The sequence below is a fragment of the Haplochromis burtoni genome, unplaced genomic scaffold (genome assembly GCF_018398535.1).
Source record: "Haplochromis burtoni strain Fernald_Lab_line unplaced genomic scaffold, NCSU_Asbu1 Contig_64, whole genome shotgun sequence".
Taxonomy (NCBI): domain Eukaryota; kingdom Metazoa; phylum Chordata; class Actinopteri; order Cichliformes; family Cichlidae; genus Haplochromis; species Haplochromis burtoni.
Genome location: NW_024582425.1, coordinates 1,446,049 through 1,460,388, shown reverse-complemented (window position 1 = coordinate 1,460,388; position 14,340 = coordinate 1,446,049). Strand labels below are relative to the sequence as shown.

Here is a 14,340-nt window from a genome sequence, read left to right as displayed (position 1 = left end):
CGCCTCTGTTCGCTTTTATCAAATTACCTTGCTTTAAAGTGACCAAAGGTCAGTGTTTCAAACAGGTACTCCTTCAATTCAAAAATGATCCTATAGCACTTCATTATATAACGTGCACTCATCAAACCTGTTATTCTACCCATTCTAACTCCGCTTACTTCCATGCAAATCTGCCTGCGATTATGTCTTTTCCCATGAAGTCAGGCTAAACACACACACGCACACAGACTGAAAAAAAGAGACAAAATGGTCCCACAACTTACCTTTCCGTGGGCAAGTTCAGACAGGTAGGAATCCCTAAGCTTCCTGGAAATCTTCAGGATAAACGCAGAAATAGTGTTCTTATTTTCTCCATTGCTTCTCATCTGTTATTCACTCGTTTCTGATCAACTCCCCTGTCACAGTTGACCCATATCTGTATGTTTACCTCTTTACGTTTGCTTCTCAACCTTTTTTGCTCTCTATCACAAAGACACACCTGAAGCAGGACCTAAGCCCAACCCCCATCGGTCTACATCACCTAGACACACCCATTACACTTAAACACACACACACACTCCAAACACAGACAAGAATATGACGGTGTTCATAGGACGACACTCATTTACACTGGGTCACTTTCCACCCATTCACACACATATAGCAGGCTATGTGAAAAGCCCCAACACAGCCACACTGTTCACACAAATAAATGCCTCATCAGTGCACACACACACATACACCCACACATTGACAAAGCCCTGAAGCCATTTCCAGAACAATGCCCCACTCTTTCAATCTCCTCTCCGTTCTCCTGCTCTCTTTCCCTTTGTAGATGACCTTCCTATGCAGATAAACCAGTCTGACTGCGTAGTCTGTTTAAAACAACACTGAGAAAAACAGAAATAACTGTGAAGGTTGCCATCTGTGGTAGGCAGCCTGCAGTTTGAGCAGCAAGAGGCCTGCAGTCCTGTAACAAGAGGTAATAAATGTTCAGACAGCGACTAAACCAGGAAGCAAGCTGTGTTTATTTAGGGGCTAATGGCATTGCAGAGTGAAGTCGTGCTACTAGAGACTTCAGCAGCGCTGTGTGTGTGAGATAGTTTGTTAGCATAGCAAACACCAATGATTGTATTATTTCTTGTGCACTTGCTGTCATAAAGACAGGCTGTAAACATTTAGCATTTCTCCTTATAAACTTCTTACGAGTAATATTACCAATAGCTGCTTTCTTATATATCCAGCAGACAGAGAGCAAAATAATCCTTAGAAATTATTTGGCATGACGTTTCTATTTGCGCCTCCACCTACTCCTGGAAAAAACGGCAGATAGACATATATATATATATATATAGACATATACGTCCGTGTGAAGCACTTAGGGCAGTGACCTGCAAACTGCATTAGTGGCTCCCTTTATTTGTGGGTGGGGTCTTTCTGTGTGGCGCTTGCATGTTTTCCTGCCTTCGTGGGTTCTCTCTAGGTACTCTGGTTTCCTCCCAGAGTCCAAAGACATGTTGGGTTAATTAGAGCTACTTTAACTAGAGTAAATTAGAGGTCACCACAGCTGGTAACTCTGCATGTTTGATTTTGCAGCTTTTCATGCCAGATGCTCTTCCCAGTGCAACCCCAAAGGGATTTGTGTGTCACTTCCCAGGAACGACCCAAGGAGCTTTGTCTTGTTAACCGCGTACACCACTACACTATGCACATTAGGTTAACTGGTGATTCTGGCCGTAGGTGTCAGTGTGTGAGCATGAAAGGTCATCAAGGGTTCACCTGGACACAGACTGCTGACCTGTCCAGGGTCTACAGTGCACTACCTCTCACCCCACGACAGCTGGGATAGGTGCCAGTCGGACCTCATTCCTCCCAACCAGCTACTGTCTTTACATCAACTCATAAAAAACTGCATGAAAATATTTTTCTCTGTATTTAATTCTGCTAACAGTGATAATGAGACAGGGTGTGATAATGTGTGATCACATGAAAACTAGATATGTTACTGTATATCCACGTGCTGTATAACGAACAGCAGCTCACTGATAAGAAACCACTTTGAGAAAAAACAGCAGTTAAAACTAGTTTAACTTGTTCATACACAAAGATAGTATAATTACCCCCCAAAGGCAGAGTTACAACTGACTTATAAAAGAGGGAATGTGGTTTAAAATTGTCACTGATCCCTTGTGAAGTATAGTGATATTGTGGCCCTTTCTGATGCAAAGGAAACTAGCCTTTGCTCTGTTTCCTTGTTCCAGACATAGATGTTGTGTTGAGATTCTGCTAGGAGGTAAAAGTATATTCAGTGGAGCACCAGTCTTCTAAAACCACTCTGAATCTGGGTCAGATAAAATAGTCTTTTCTGTGGAGAAACCTCTCAGTAGATGTGTGTAATTTTGAGTTTAGCTGCCTCAAAGGCTGCTGTATAAGGATCATGATTATAGGCCACTGCGGTTGGGGGCATGTGTTGATTCCTAACATAAAAAGAGTACTGTGCAGCTGTTATCCATGGATCTCTAGTGATTTCATAAGCTTTAGAAACACACACAGGGTTGATTTTACCCATGTGATCCATTGTTGTTACCAAATGTCACCCTTTGTTTATGTTCTTTGTAAGATGGGATCTTCTCTTTGGGCACTGAGCTGTGCTTTTCTTAAAGTCCCTCCACCTCCTTGCCTACAGGAAGCACATAATAAGTGGAGACAAACACAGGAAGCAGGACGTGCTGCCGTGTTGTGAAGCTATTTTTCTTCCCTTCTCCATCAAAAGTTTAGGCTGTGTCACCTCCACAAGCTGAACAACTATGTCAGCTATTGGACAGAACCAGAAAAGTGACAGGGAGGAAATCGTCTCTCATTTTAACCCTACCTCCTTCCTCAAAAAACAGCAGTTTCCCTTACATATATCCAATTAGTTCTGCCGAATACCTTTGACGTTAAACAAATACACTGTTGACGCCCACCATTTTCAATCCAGACAAGGCATTCCTGCAAACAGGGGGTCGTAAATATATCTTCTGAAGCTTTATTTAAAGATAACCATTGTTTTTTTTCTGTGTAGTTCAAAACCCCTACCCCTTCCTTCCTATCTTTCTGTTTGTCCCTCTTCTCACGCTTTCATCTATCTATCCCCTGGTGCCCGTTATCTACTGTGTTTCAAGTAAAACTCTGTAGCTGAAGTCCTATTCATCGTAAAGAGAAAAAAAAATTTATTACATGATTATAACTTTGTGATTAGAAAATGCTCGTGCTCATGCTTATATGTGGTCATCCATATGTGCTTGGGGCGCGTCTCATCATTAAATAATGTGTTAAAGTGCAACCATAACAGCTTGTACTCTTCTGGGAAATATGGTGGGAAGGTTTTCCACCATATTTTGGAAGCCAGCTGCAGAGATGTGTTTTTATTTATTCACAAGAGCAAGAAAGATGTTGGCCTCTAATGTTGGTTGATAAGACCCAGCTCATGTTCATCAGCAGTCTAGTTCATCCAAAACGTGCTGGGTAAGGTAGAGGTCAGGTCTTGTGCTGGCCAATCAGGTTCTCTCACACCAAAATAGGAAAAATATTTATGTGCAAACTTGAGGTTATATTAAAACAGGAAAGTGATTAAATAAAGTATTAAAGTCCAGACCAAACAGGCTCGTAACTTCACTGACAGGTTACCTGTTGTTGTTTGAAATGAATCTATGAGGTACAGTTTTGTTATGGGAAGTCATTCACACGAAAACAAAAATAGGGACAAATAAAGGGAGTTATTGCCTTGTTCCACTTCTTAAAGTAGTAAATAAGCTTGCGTCTCTTGTATTTCCACATCATGTTTTAAAATTACTCAACAGTACACTTGTAAACAAAATCTTGCAAATATCAGGTTGATGAAATGTTAAAAATGAAAGGCTACATTTGAAATATACAACTGTTTAACACCAATATCTTGAACTGATCTGCTTGAACAGTAAAAACCAAAAGGCTCAAGAATGCAAAGAGCATTATCAACACGTGTGATCTGTAACCTGATACAGATAACCTGATAACAGGACTACTAGAGTACAGATATATTAGACCAAAACAAATGTGCCTCCCTCTCTTTATTTTTTTTACTTTTCAGTAAAAAAAAGACTGTGCAAAACTAGTTTTAGCCAGTAATTATCATCTCTGTTCACTTGTGTTCACTTGACCACTCTGTGTGATTGCTTCAGCGTCCCTCACACAGAGCAGAGCAGCGGAGAGAAGACGCAAAAATGTTGCATAACACCAATGCTGCACTTGATCATTCAGCAAATTCACAACCTGACCAACAGGTGGCGTTATGTTATCTTTGTTATCTATAAAATAATCAGAAAACACAAATGTTCTTTCTACTACATCTTGGTAATAATGTGGAAACAAATGTTAAATGGCGTGTTACTACCACTAAATTTTTGAGCAATCAAAGTGATTTTTACAACAAGTCCAATTCATCCATTCCTACACAAGTTCATACTTGTGTGGGAATGGATCATCTAACATCTAACATTCATTGTGGGCAACTCAGGGTTCCATATCTTAGCTGGACAGGAAGAGCTGGGGATCGATCTACTGACTTTCCAGTTGGTAGGTGACCTGCTCTACTATCAGAAATATCAAGTTATTACTGCTTAATTACCAAACTAATATGCAAGTAATTGTCTTGTGCTATATTAAGGATAAACCAATATTACTTAATTGTTATTTAGTTACTACCACAAGTCAGTATATCAAAATTCTAATGTGCATATATTACCATAGTACACTATTTATTACTAACAGGTTCCTATTATTACCACTATATTACTGTACGGTTACTAATTATTTTAGTTACTGAAGTATTTCTCAGCTATAACCAATGATTATACAATATAATTACTTGGATATTACTTTTGTAACTAAATAGTAATAATTTGTCATTTCTATATTATTACCTTCTTGTTCCTACCTTATTATTCCCACTGTTACCACATTATTACCCAGATTCTTTTCTGCAACACCAACATAACAATTATCTTGTATAAAGTAAATGTAACATTTTGAAATTGTAACAGTTGCACATCCACAAATTTGAGTTTTACAATTGCTGCATGTAATAAGAAACTTAGCGATTTGTAGGGCTACACGTTAAAACAGAGCAGAGGAGTAGCAACATAGCAGTAGGCTTTCGCTCATTATTATTATGCATTATTATTATGCATAATAATTATTATGCATAATAATATGTTATTTTGTGCTGTTTGTTTTTCAGATGTACAGACTGAATGCTCAGGATTGAGCAATCAGCTGTGCTGGAAAAGTTGTCAAAACATAAAACAAAGCACTCCTATTACTCTTCTACATTTTTATATTGCAGATAGTTTGCTACAATATGTTTGCTCGAAATGCCACAGGTTACTTTATGCATCTTGAATCACACATCCAAGTTTCCCTCATTAAAGAATGAACAAGAGGTCGTATTGGATTCCACTTGACAGCCTGTCCTTGGAGACAGCCTGTGATACTAGATACTGTTTACGGGGAGAGCAGGTGTACACTGCATCCACTGATCAGGCCACAGCATGCATTATTTAATGCGAGCTTCAGCAGACAACATGTGACACGAACAGAGAGGAAGTCTGGTCATTTGGAAAGCAAGTCAGTGTAACTTCTTTTTTTAGCTGCAGCATTTCTTGAGACTTGGTGAGAAGTAAACCAAAGAGCCCTGTGAAGCTGGGGCATGAAGCTTGGTCAGTATATTATTAGGAACCAGTACAACCGTTTTGTTTCCAACGTTGGTCTTAAGAAAGGCTAAAGTTCTGTACGTGTAAGAAGAATTCAAACAGTAGTCTTGCCTTCAGCTTAAATTAGCATTTGACCGTGTGTGTAAGTCTGCTAATGCTCAGAAAACCTCACTATCAGATGATTAAACATTAACAAACGCAAAGTTCGTGGGAAATTTACCTGTGCCCTGAACATTTAATTTCCTAACCTAAAGTCAGTTTTACTCCCTTTTACAAAGCCTACCCTGAAGTCATTGCACAAGCCTGTCGTTGACAAAATTTAGTCAAATTGAGGAGTTTATGTAGCAAAACAAAAAACTTCATATAAACAGTGCAGAAACAATGTCTTTAAGTGCTTCTTTAAATATACAAAGCTTTATGTTCCCTGCCTTACTAACATTGGGTAGTATGTTAGTAATGCAGGGACACAAGTACAACTAAGGACCATCATTAGTTTTGCAGTAATTTGGTCATAAACCAAAGTGTTATTGACCTTTAAAACAACATTTTATTTTAATCGAGGCTACTTTTGGCCGCTCACTTGGGACAAGGGGTCACCACAGGAGATATCACCGCATGTTTGATTTGGCAGAGTTTTACACCACATGCCCTTCCTTCTTATAAGATGGCAGAAAAAGAAGCATCGGGGGATGAGCAATAGTATTACAGCACATCCTGTGCAGGATGTAAATACATATGCAGCATTGCATGGCTGTCATTAAAAAAAAAATCACAACAAGGAGAAAGAAGAGTAACAGTTCAATTAGTACGATTTATTCTTCCTCAGTCTGTTAGTGTCTAAAATACATTTTAAGCATTTACTTCCTGCTGAGACATTGCAGTCAGGACAAAAGCATTGGACCGACCTACAGATCGTTACTAACACGTTGCTAGCAATTCCACTAATGCCATTAAGCTGTTTTTAAAAAAAACTAGATAAAGAGATCTGTCGTGATGTTTTAATGTTATTGATTATTTTGCTCTGTTCTACCTGTTGTAAATGTCTTACACATCTGTTGATACTGGCTTATTTTTATGCAGTTTTTATACATAAAACTTAGACGTGCCTATAGCTGAAGTGAAGTGCTCAAGATTAAATTTCAATGCAAAATGAATTAAATGAGTTGTATAAGGGTTGCCACTACAAACACAATATTTTCTTAAATCCGTTTGCTAGCTGTTATCATGATTAACCATTAGCTCTATAACAAAATTGTTTTCCTGTATTCTACTAGTTTGAATTTATTCACTTTATGGTAAATAGCAGTGTTTGTGTTGCCATGGTGCAATACACACGCGTTCATACATCTGTATCTTGGCTTTTCTGTCTGAGTCACAGTGGCTTTATTCCCTTAGGGCTGGAAAGCAGCCTACCGCATCTGCTGTTTATACAGTCCAAGGCAGCTCACGCGGTTTCTTGGGACAATGCTCTAAATGCTCCTAGCTGTGATGGCCAGTGAGGCCATGGCAAATGTTACGGTCTCCTAATCCCCTCTCAGCTCTGTGAGATCTATTTATTGTGTCAACATCAGAAAACCTACTAAAGCATATGACTGTCAATACTCAAATACCATCAACACAGTCCCACAGAACAAAGCTCTGGGATATGTCACAAGTTCATCTGACTCTTTTCCACAGCAAAGGTGTACAATGTAATTGATGTTTTCCAATACACACTATGCAGTTTTCCCACTTTGGACCAAACCAATCTGCTGAGAACAGTTCCACTGTGCCAACATTGGCTGCAGTTCACCCAGAGGGCAGGTGATAGTGTCAGGGAAAAAAGCCTCTTTCCACAAACACACAACAGTTTATATGCTAAACACTGCTACTTGTTTTCTTTGAAACCAAATTTTGCCAAAAAATACTAGTATTCTGGCAATACAAGATAATTTATCCATAAATGAGTTGCACTGTGTGTGAATGATTATCTGTCTCTATGTCCCCGTGGTAGACTGGTGGCCTGTCCAGCTGTACCACACCCCTCACCCCATGACAGCTGGGATATGCTCCAGAGCCCGTCCCCCTCAATGCTGACTTGGAAAAGGTTAAGAAAATGGATGGATGGAATTAAAGAATTCTCCTCTTTATGACAAATTTCTAAATAGTTAGTCCTGCAGATTACACAAGAATAATAACTTAAAAAAGAAACGTGCATATAAAAGAAGGACCTGGTTGTGGTTTGAAATCGATTTCCTTCTAGTGGTCAGTGAATGTTGTCAAGTGGCTTGTGGTTCTGTGGCAATACTAATACTTACAGAGAGGTAAATTAATACAGTAATAAACCTTTATAAAATCTAAGAATCAAACAACATCTGTTGTTTTGTTCATACACTAATTGAAAACAGCTAAAAAAACAACAACATTTTAGCCCATAACTGTTACAATTATGGGCGAGAGCTAGAAAGGCCCACTTTATTCTGTACTATTTTGTGACTATCCTCTATTTAACCAAAAGTCCGAAAGTAGCAATTTTCTATGAAAAATCATGGGAGCTGTTGTTTTCACAGTCATTTCAGATCAGGGTTGGACTGGGACAAAAAACCCACACTGATCACTGTATCTATATATATGTATATAATGCATATACATGAAACACCATTAGCTTGCCCAGCACTAAATGCTATATTATTATGAATCAGCTATCCATTTAGCGAGTTTATGATATTCAGTAAATGTAGTTGTAGCTGGCGCCTTTTTCAATGGTCAGAACACATTGTGAACTTGTTCAAAGTTGTTGAAACATTATAAGATTACAACCTAAGAAGCCATAGTAAAGATATTAGGTCAATGGCGAAACAGACAGGTAGCCAAGAAAAGTAAGATTATGTTGAAAAACCATATTTTTCTGTGATTGTTGGAAACGCCAATGTACGTTTATATTTTATTTCATTTTGTTTGATTTTAGATATTGAAGCAGGTTTTAATCAGTAGTTTGTTGGGTTACAATATTAAAAGCCACACTTTTGCTATTAGCAGTGGCTCATGGTAAAAGCACCCATTCATTTTACCTGAATCCTTAAATCTCTCGCTTCAAATTACTGTCCTCCATCTAGTTTCTTACCAGAATAATTGCATCTTCCTCGTCTCTTCCTCACTTCTCCACAGCTGGTGCTAGAAGCAGTAGCCTCCTGTGACTGTGAGGTGTGGTTACTAGCTGTTACTAGATGTTGCTGGTACTACTGTTCACGGTCCAACAGCAGCAACAGCTAACATGTTGGTTAATTTGACAGATTATTCTGCATTTATTATTAGTTTCTTTTTATTCTGTCAGCTTTTCAGTAGCACCTTCGACACTTCTTCCACACGAAATGTGAGTGCACAGCGAAGGTAGGGGAGGGGCCAGTCTTGTTAAGAGATTAGATTGGGCAATGCAGTGTCAGTAATACAAATGAAGGAATGGGCTGCTCCCATTGCTTGTGCTGCAATTGCGCAGTGGGCCACATCTGACTTGACTTAATCTCACACATTTCTTAAAGCCACAAACATACAACGTCTTTCTAATAAAATAGCAGGAAATAGCATTAGCTTACAGCATTAACTGCTGTATTATCCATTAGATGAATAAGCTATTCATTTAGCCAGTTACTACTATTAGCTAAATTTAGTTGTAGCTAGTGCCTTTATCGATGGTCAGAACACATTGTGAACATGTTGAAAGTTGTTGTAACATTTTCAGATTACAATACAAATAAGCCATAGTAACAATATGAGGTCGTTGGCAGGAGAGACGGGTAGCCAAGAAAGGTAACATTACACTGAATAAACTTACATATTTTTCTGTGATTGTTGGGAACACCAATATACAAATATAAAACACCCATCCATCCATTTTGAGGCAAAGTAAAAACCATTCACCTGCGAACTTTGCACTTCAGCGTCAGCGGCTCTCCTCCCTGAGTGGCCACTTATGGTTCCTCTGTCAGGTGATAAAGGTCGATAGCCAATGAGGGGCACATTGTCTGATTCCACCCCTGGCAGGTTATAACCACCTGTACGTATGTTACGGGGTAGCATGGTGCCAGCTGCTGCAGATAAAAGACACATTAGAAATGTTTTAGATATTTCTTAAGAAGCTGTTGGAATGAATTAAGTACTCACATGTTCATTTCCTTATAACATAAAAGTATAAAATTACATTAGTATCAGACAGTAGTGCTAAGGCAATAAAAGTGGATCACATCAGGCCAGCAGCCAGAAACTAACTTAAATTTCTACAACTGACTCATTTAACATGTCCAAACTCATTATAGAAAAGCAATGTTTTCCTTTTAAGCACTACAAATCTGAAACAAACTGTCAGAAACACAGACACTCACTCCAACTTTCTAGGTTTTCGATCAAAGCTTAAAACTTGACTCTTTATTCCTGCACTGCACAGTACTTTTTTCTCAGAGCTTTTTTTTTTTATCTTGAATTCGATTTTTCTTCTCAAAAACTAACTTGTATTTTCTTTATTTTGATGCTTTTTAATGTCTTATCTTAGACAGTTACATAACAAATGTGAGAAGTCTAAATGTTTCTATTTTCCAGTTAGATTCTTAATAATTAGTTTGTTTCATAAAATGAGGAAAGGCTGTAACAGTGTACAGAGTGATGTCCCTGAATGTGTGACCACTGGGCAGCTGGATTTTGTACTTAAGGTTTGAAGAAGTAATCATCAGTCATTTCCAGTAAATAAACTAACTGTAACTTTATGACGTATAGCCACGCTCGTGTGTGCCTCGTTTATGTGCCTTGTTCCATCACCTGTGAATACTTTCACATGTTCGAGCTCCACATTGGACAAACTATCAGTTATAGCTTTAAAAACTTTAAGACAACCTTTAAACTGCATTTTAAACAAAAGCAACACTCTAAATGGTATCCTGGAGTTGATTTGCTTAACACACTGACTGTGCCCTACAGCAGGTCTGGATTTGCATAGCAACCCCTCCTTCCATTTCCCTTTCCCCTCTTTGGTATTTAGATTGCCCTGAAGATAAACATCAAGTAAACACTGTTACAGGAAAAGAGGTGTGGAGCGAGACAGTTGGCGGGTATAGGAGTGATATGAGGGTGATGGAAATGTCAACCACAGACACATAAACAGTTATGTTAACCTGAAGAATTTTTATTAAAAAACATGCTAAGGTGCTCAGTTGTGGAGTTTGGCATATTAATAAATGTTGCGTGCCTTTCTTCTTACTTTTACCTGGAGCAAATGATACAGAATGGCTGTGATGTGACCAGCAACAGAACAGCAGAGTCTGCCCTGCTAGCATGTTCAGATGACCTTTGAGCAAGGCACATGACCCATCTGATCAGAACGAGCACGTAAAAAGTGTGTGGTCTAAAAATGCATTAATGGCACTCCCTTGTTTCCACTCATTTTGTATTGGTTCTTCACAATTTGTGTAACCCTAAACTTTCTCTTGCATAATGCTCTGTCTTTACTGCGGGTTTGTGATGGTTCATTATATTCTTGCTCAAGAAAGCAAGTTTGTACCAAGAGAGGAAAGGGGAGCAGGCCTGCAGGGGAAGCAAAGCATTACCAGTGCAGCATATGATCTCGCTGACCAACGGTTATGCAGAAGTCTGAAAGGCTGCTATTCACTGGCCTGACCAAAGCAAACAGCCACATATGACTGAGGTGTACACACATATAACGCAGTAACTAGGCTACAGTAAGTCCCACCCCATAATGCCTATTTTCTGTTTAATAAATGTAGCCGTGGGGTGGTGCTACAGCAATGTACAGTCCTAATGACAGCTTCAGTCTCGATGTGGGCTGGAAGACGAGAATGGAGCTTGAAACTGTGAGGGCTGTAAAAGTTTGACGCGTGTATTTAAACACAGCAGAGTGACAGATGATGACATTTGCTTCCTGCTGCGAATCACTCAGGGACACGAAGGCCGTAAAAATTAAGAGCTAGGCTATAAAAATTAAGCAAATAGAGGAAGATAAATGAAGGAAGCTACAATTCAACTTACTGATAGCGAAGTCTCATTCGCAGGATGTGCGCTATCCAACCGCGGTCAGCTCGATCCAGACTGCATTGGATGACCGCCGGGGCAACTGGATCGGTGGCCGGCTCAGCTGAGGAGAGTCGCACCCATCTGTACCGCCGACAACGACGAGGGAGTCTCCATCCTCCGCCTCGCCCCCCCACCCTCTCTCGCCCCTCTATCGGTCTCTCCACACTGTTCGTCTGTCCAGCTTTCAGCAGCTGATAGCGCACTTTGGTCTGTCTGCAAACTCCCTCCCTCCCTACCTCCCCTCCCTCTCTCTCCGCCTCTCTCTTGCTCTAACGTCGCAGTTCCTGTACGTTGTGCATTCACTGCTTTGGCAACATACCCGTCTCTCCGGGCAGTTCCCACCGTGTGGATAGCGACACACCGCAACAGCCGTACGCGTCACCTCCGGGGAAATGTTACTTCAAGGACCAGCAGGCAGACAGCGTGACCGCGCACGAGCACGTGTACGCACAACCACACGCAAACACATTTTCCCTCATTTTTGAAAGTCTTTACATCCATAAAATCTTCACTTCATCTAAACGAACGCTGACTGCAGAAAAACAGGCCCCATTAAATTGGCTTTGATACTTTGATAAACCTATATATTACAATAATAATTATATAGCAGTCCCTATTAAACACATACACCTAAAAGTAAACCTGACCTCTGACCTATCTTCTGTATCACCAGACTTCATAAATCCACGTTAGGCTACTGAAGCAGCTTAAACTTGAACCCTCAGATTTTAATGCAGGTTCTCTCTGCAGTACGCAAGACTTTTCACAGGTTGACCCACATGATTGGTAGGTGTAGCTTAATGTGTAGAAAAATTCAGATGGCCCCTTTAAGACTAATATACCCTTAAGGATATTTGCACATCCATATTCACAACGCAAACCTAGACAGCAGACACTCTTGGGCATAATCTGGGCTACTTGTGGCACTTTTTCAACAATACATTCTTCATTTTTGAAAAGTCAACACACACACATGCATGAAACAGTCTTTACCTTACAAACCTGAGCTCAAAGAACGGGAGAGATATTGCTCTTTATTTTTACCACTGATAAGTAGAATAAATCACCCTTACAGTTGTACCCAGACCGTTGTTAGTGCCATCACCATGCATCTTGTGCTTATGTGTGCCACATTGTCACAGGGCAGTCACATCTTGTAATGCATTCACAAGGACTGCAATTTAAGATCAATATAAGTCATTTAACTCATATAACTGATTTTATATATTTTTTTAAGAAAAATCCCTCACTAGTTGTTGGTCACTCCTGTGCCACCCCACTGAGAAATCCCAGAAACACACCTGTTCTCACAACTGAACTCTTCTGCTGATCGGTATTCACCCAAACGCCACAGACCCACCACCAGGCCCATGACATTTAGTCTAGACACTTTTAGGTTTAGCTTCATATTTTAAGTAATTATCTAATGCTGTTTTTAGTGCATTGCTGTAGTGTTAAATGTTAGTATTTGCCTTCTCTGCTCCTTCAAGGATGAATGGTTTCATCTGTAACAAGTAGGCCATGCTACCATTCAGAGTGCAACAGCTACTGTGTGACTGTAATGGCAAATGCATTTTAAATTGTGACACGGAAAGGAACTTGAGAAACAACACACCCATCACATGCAATAAAAACCCATGATGTCAAGGTTTCAGCTTCTTTTTTTTTTTCTTTTTTTTTGTCTTAGAACCTGTGAAGACTCGACATTACAGATTCCACGAGCCATGAGGACTTTAAATGTTCTTCTTTTCTTATTATCCTACTCATATCATCATCACAACTCTGGGGCTTTTCTCGAACTTCACTCTGATCCTGCGAGTCTATGAGACTGACAGGCCTGATTCAGTAGAGTTCCTGTTCTGGTGTTTGTTCGCCACCCAGCGGCCACATTTGGAAAATGACACTTTACGCTTTCTCTCTTTCTTTCTTTTCTTTTCTTTTTTTAATCTGCCAGGGGCCATTTTGAACCGCACGGCGGTGTTACCACACGCTCGACTGGTGTGAGTAATGTGCAAGACATAAACAAAAAAAGAAAGCAAAAACAAACAAACACAACCTTGGATTTGATGGATGAGCCTGCAGCCAAAAGCAGCAAAATACGCCGTTCGACTAAAGCAATTTAACTGTAAGAGTAATCTAAATCCCGGTGTGATTTAGCATTGTTTACAATTTAATAACGTGTCTGTGACTCTCTGGAAGCAGCTTCCCCCCGATGTTTGCTTTTTCTGAAGCGGTTAATAGGTTTTCAGTAACCCTACATACTCAACAACGTGCATGGTTCATTCAAGACTGAACTCAATGAAGCAGCCTGCATTGGATGTATGACTGGAACTGGTGCAATTAGGGACACTGTGCATTTGTTCATGTGTTTTTTTTTTTTTCTTTCTTTTGTGAGCCATCAGACATCACAGCCCAGAGGAGATGGCCTCTGGATATTTGTCGCCTTTGGAGTTAATTTTTTAGATAAAATTGTAAGATCTGGTTTATATGGGAAGTAATTCTCTGTGACGTTGTGTTGCAAGTCATTGAGCTCATATATGCTTTAAATCTACTGGGATCCCATTGTAGTGTT

At 39.7% G+C, this 14,340-nt stretch overlaps 1 protein-coding gene across 3 annotated transcripts in view; it reads right to left on the bottom strand.

Annotated features, from left to right (window-relative positions):
• The window catches only part of rgl2 (ral guanine nucleotide dissociation stimulator-like 2), a 32,064-nt gene extending 20,096 nt beyond the window's left edge, over positions 1–11,968 (bottom strand). The window contains exons 1-2 of one of the 3 annotated variants that reach the window (XM_042221322.1): positions 11,724–11,968; positions 9,609–9,775 (exon numbers count right to left, since the gene is read on the bottom strand). In XM_042221322.1, coding sequence (XP_042077256.1) covers positions 9,609–9,767 — 159 coding nt within the window. In that variant the 5' untranslated portion in view covers positions 9,768–9,775; positions 11,724–11,968. Of the gene's footprint in view, positions 1–263; positions 5,171–9,608; positions 9,779–11,723 lie in introns of those variants that run through there. The other 2 variants (XM_005923700.3, XM_005923701.3) reach the window with 2 other exon arrangements.
• Positions 11,969–14,340: the final 2,372 nt, after the last annotated feature.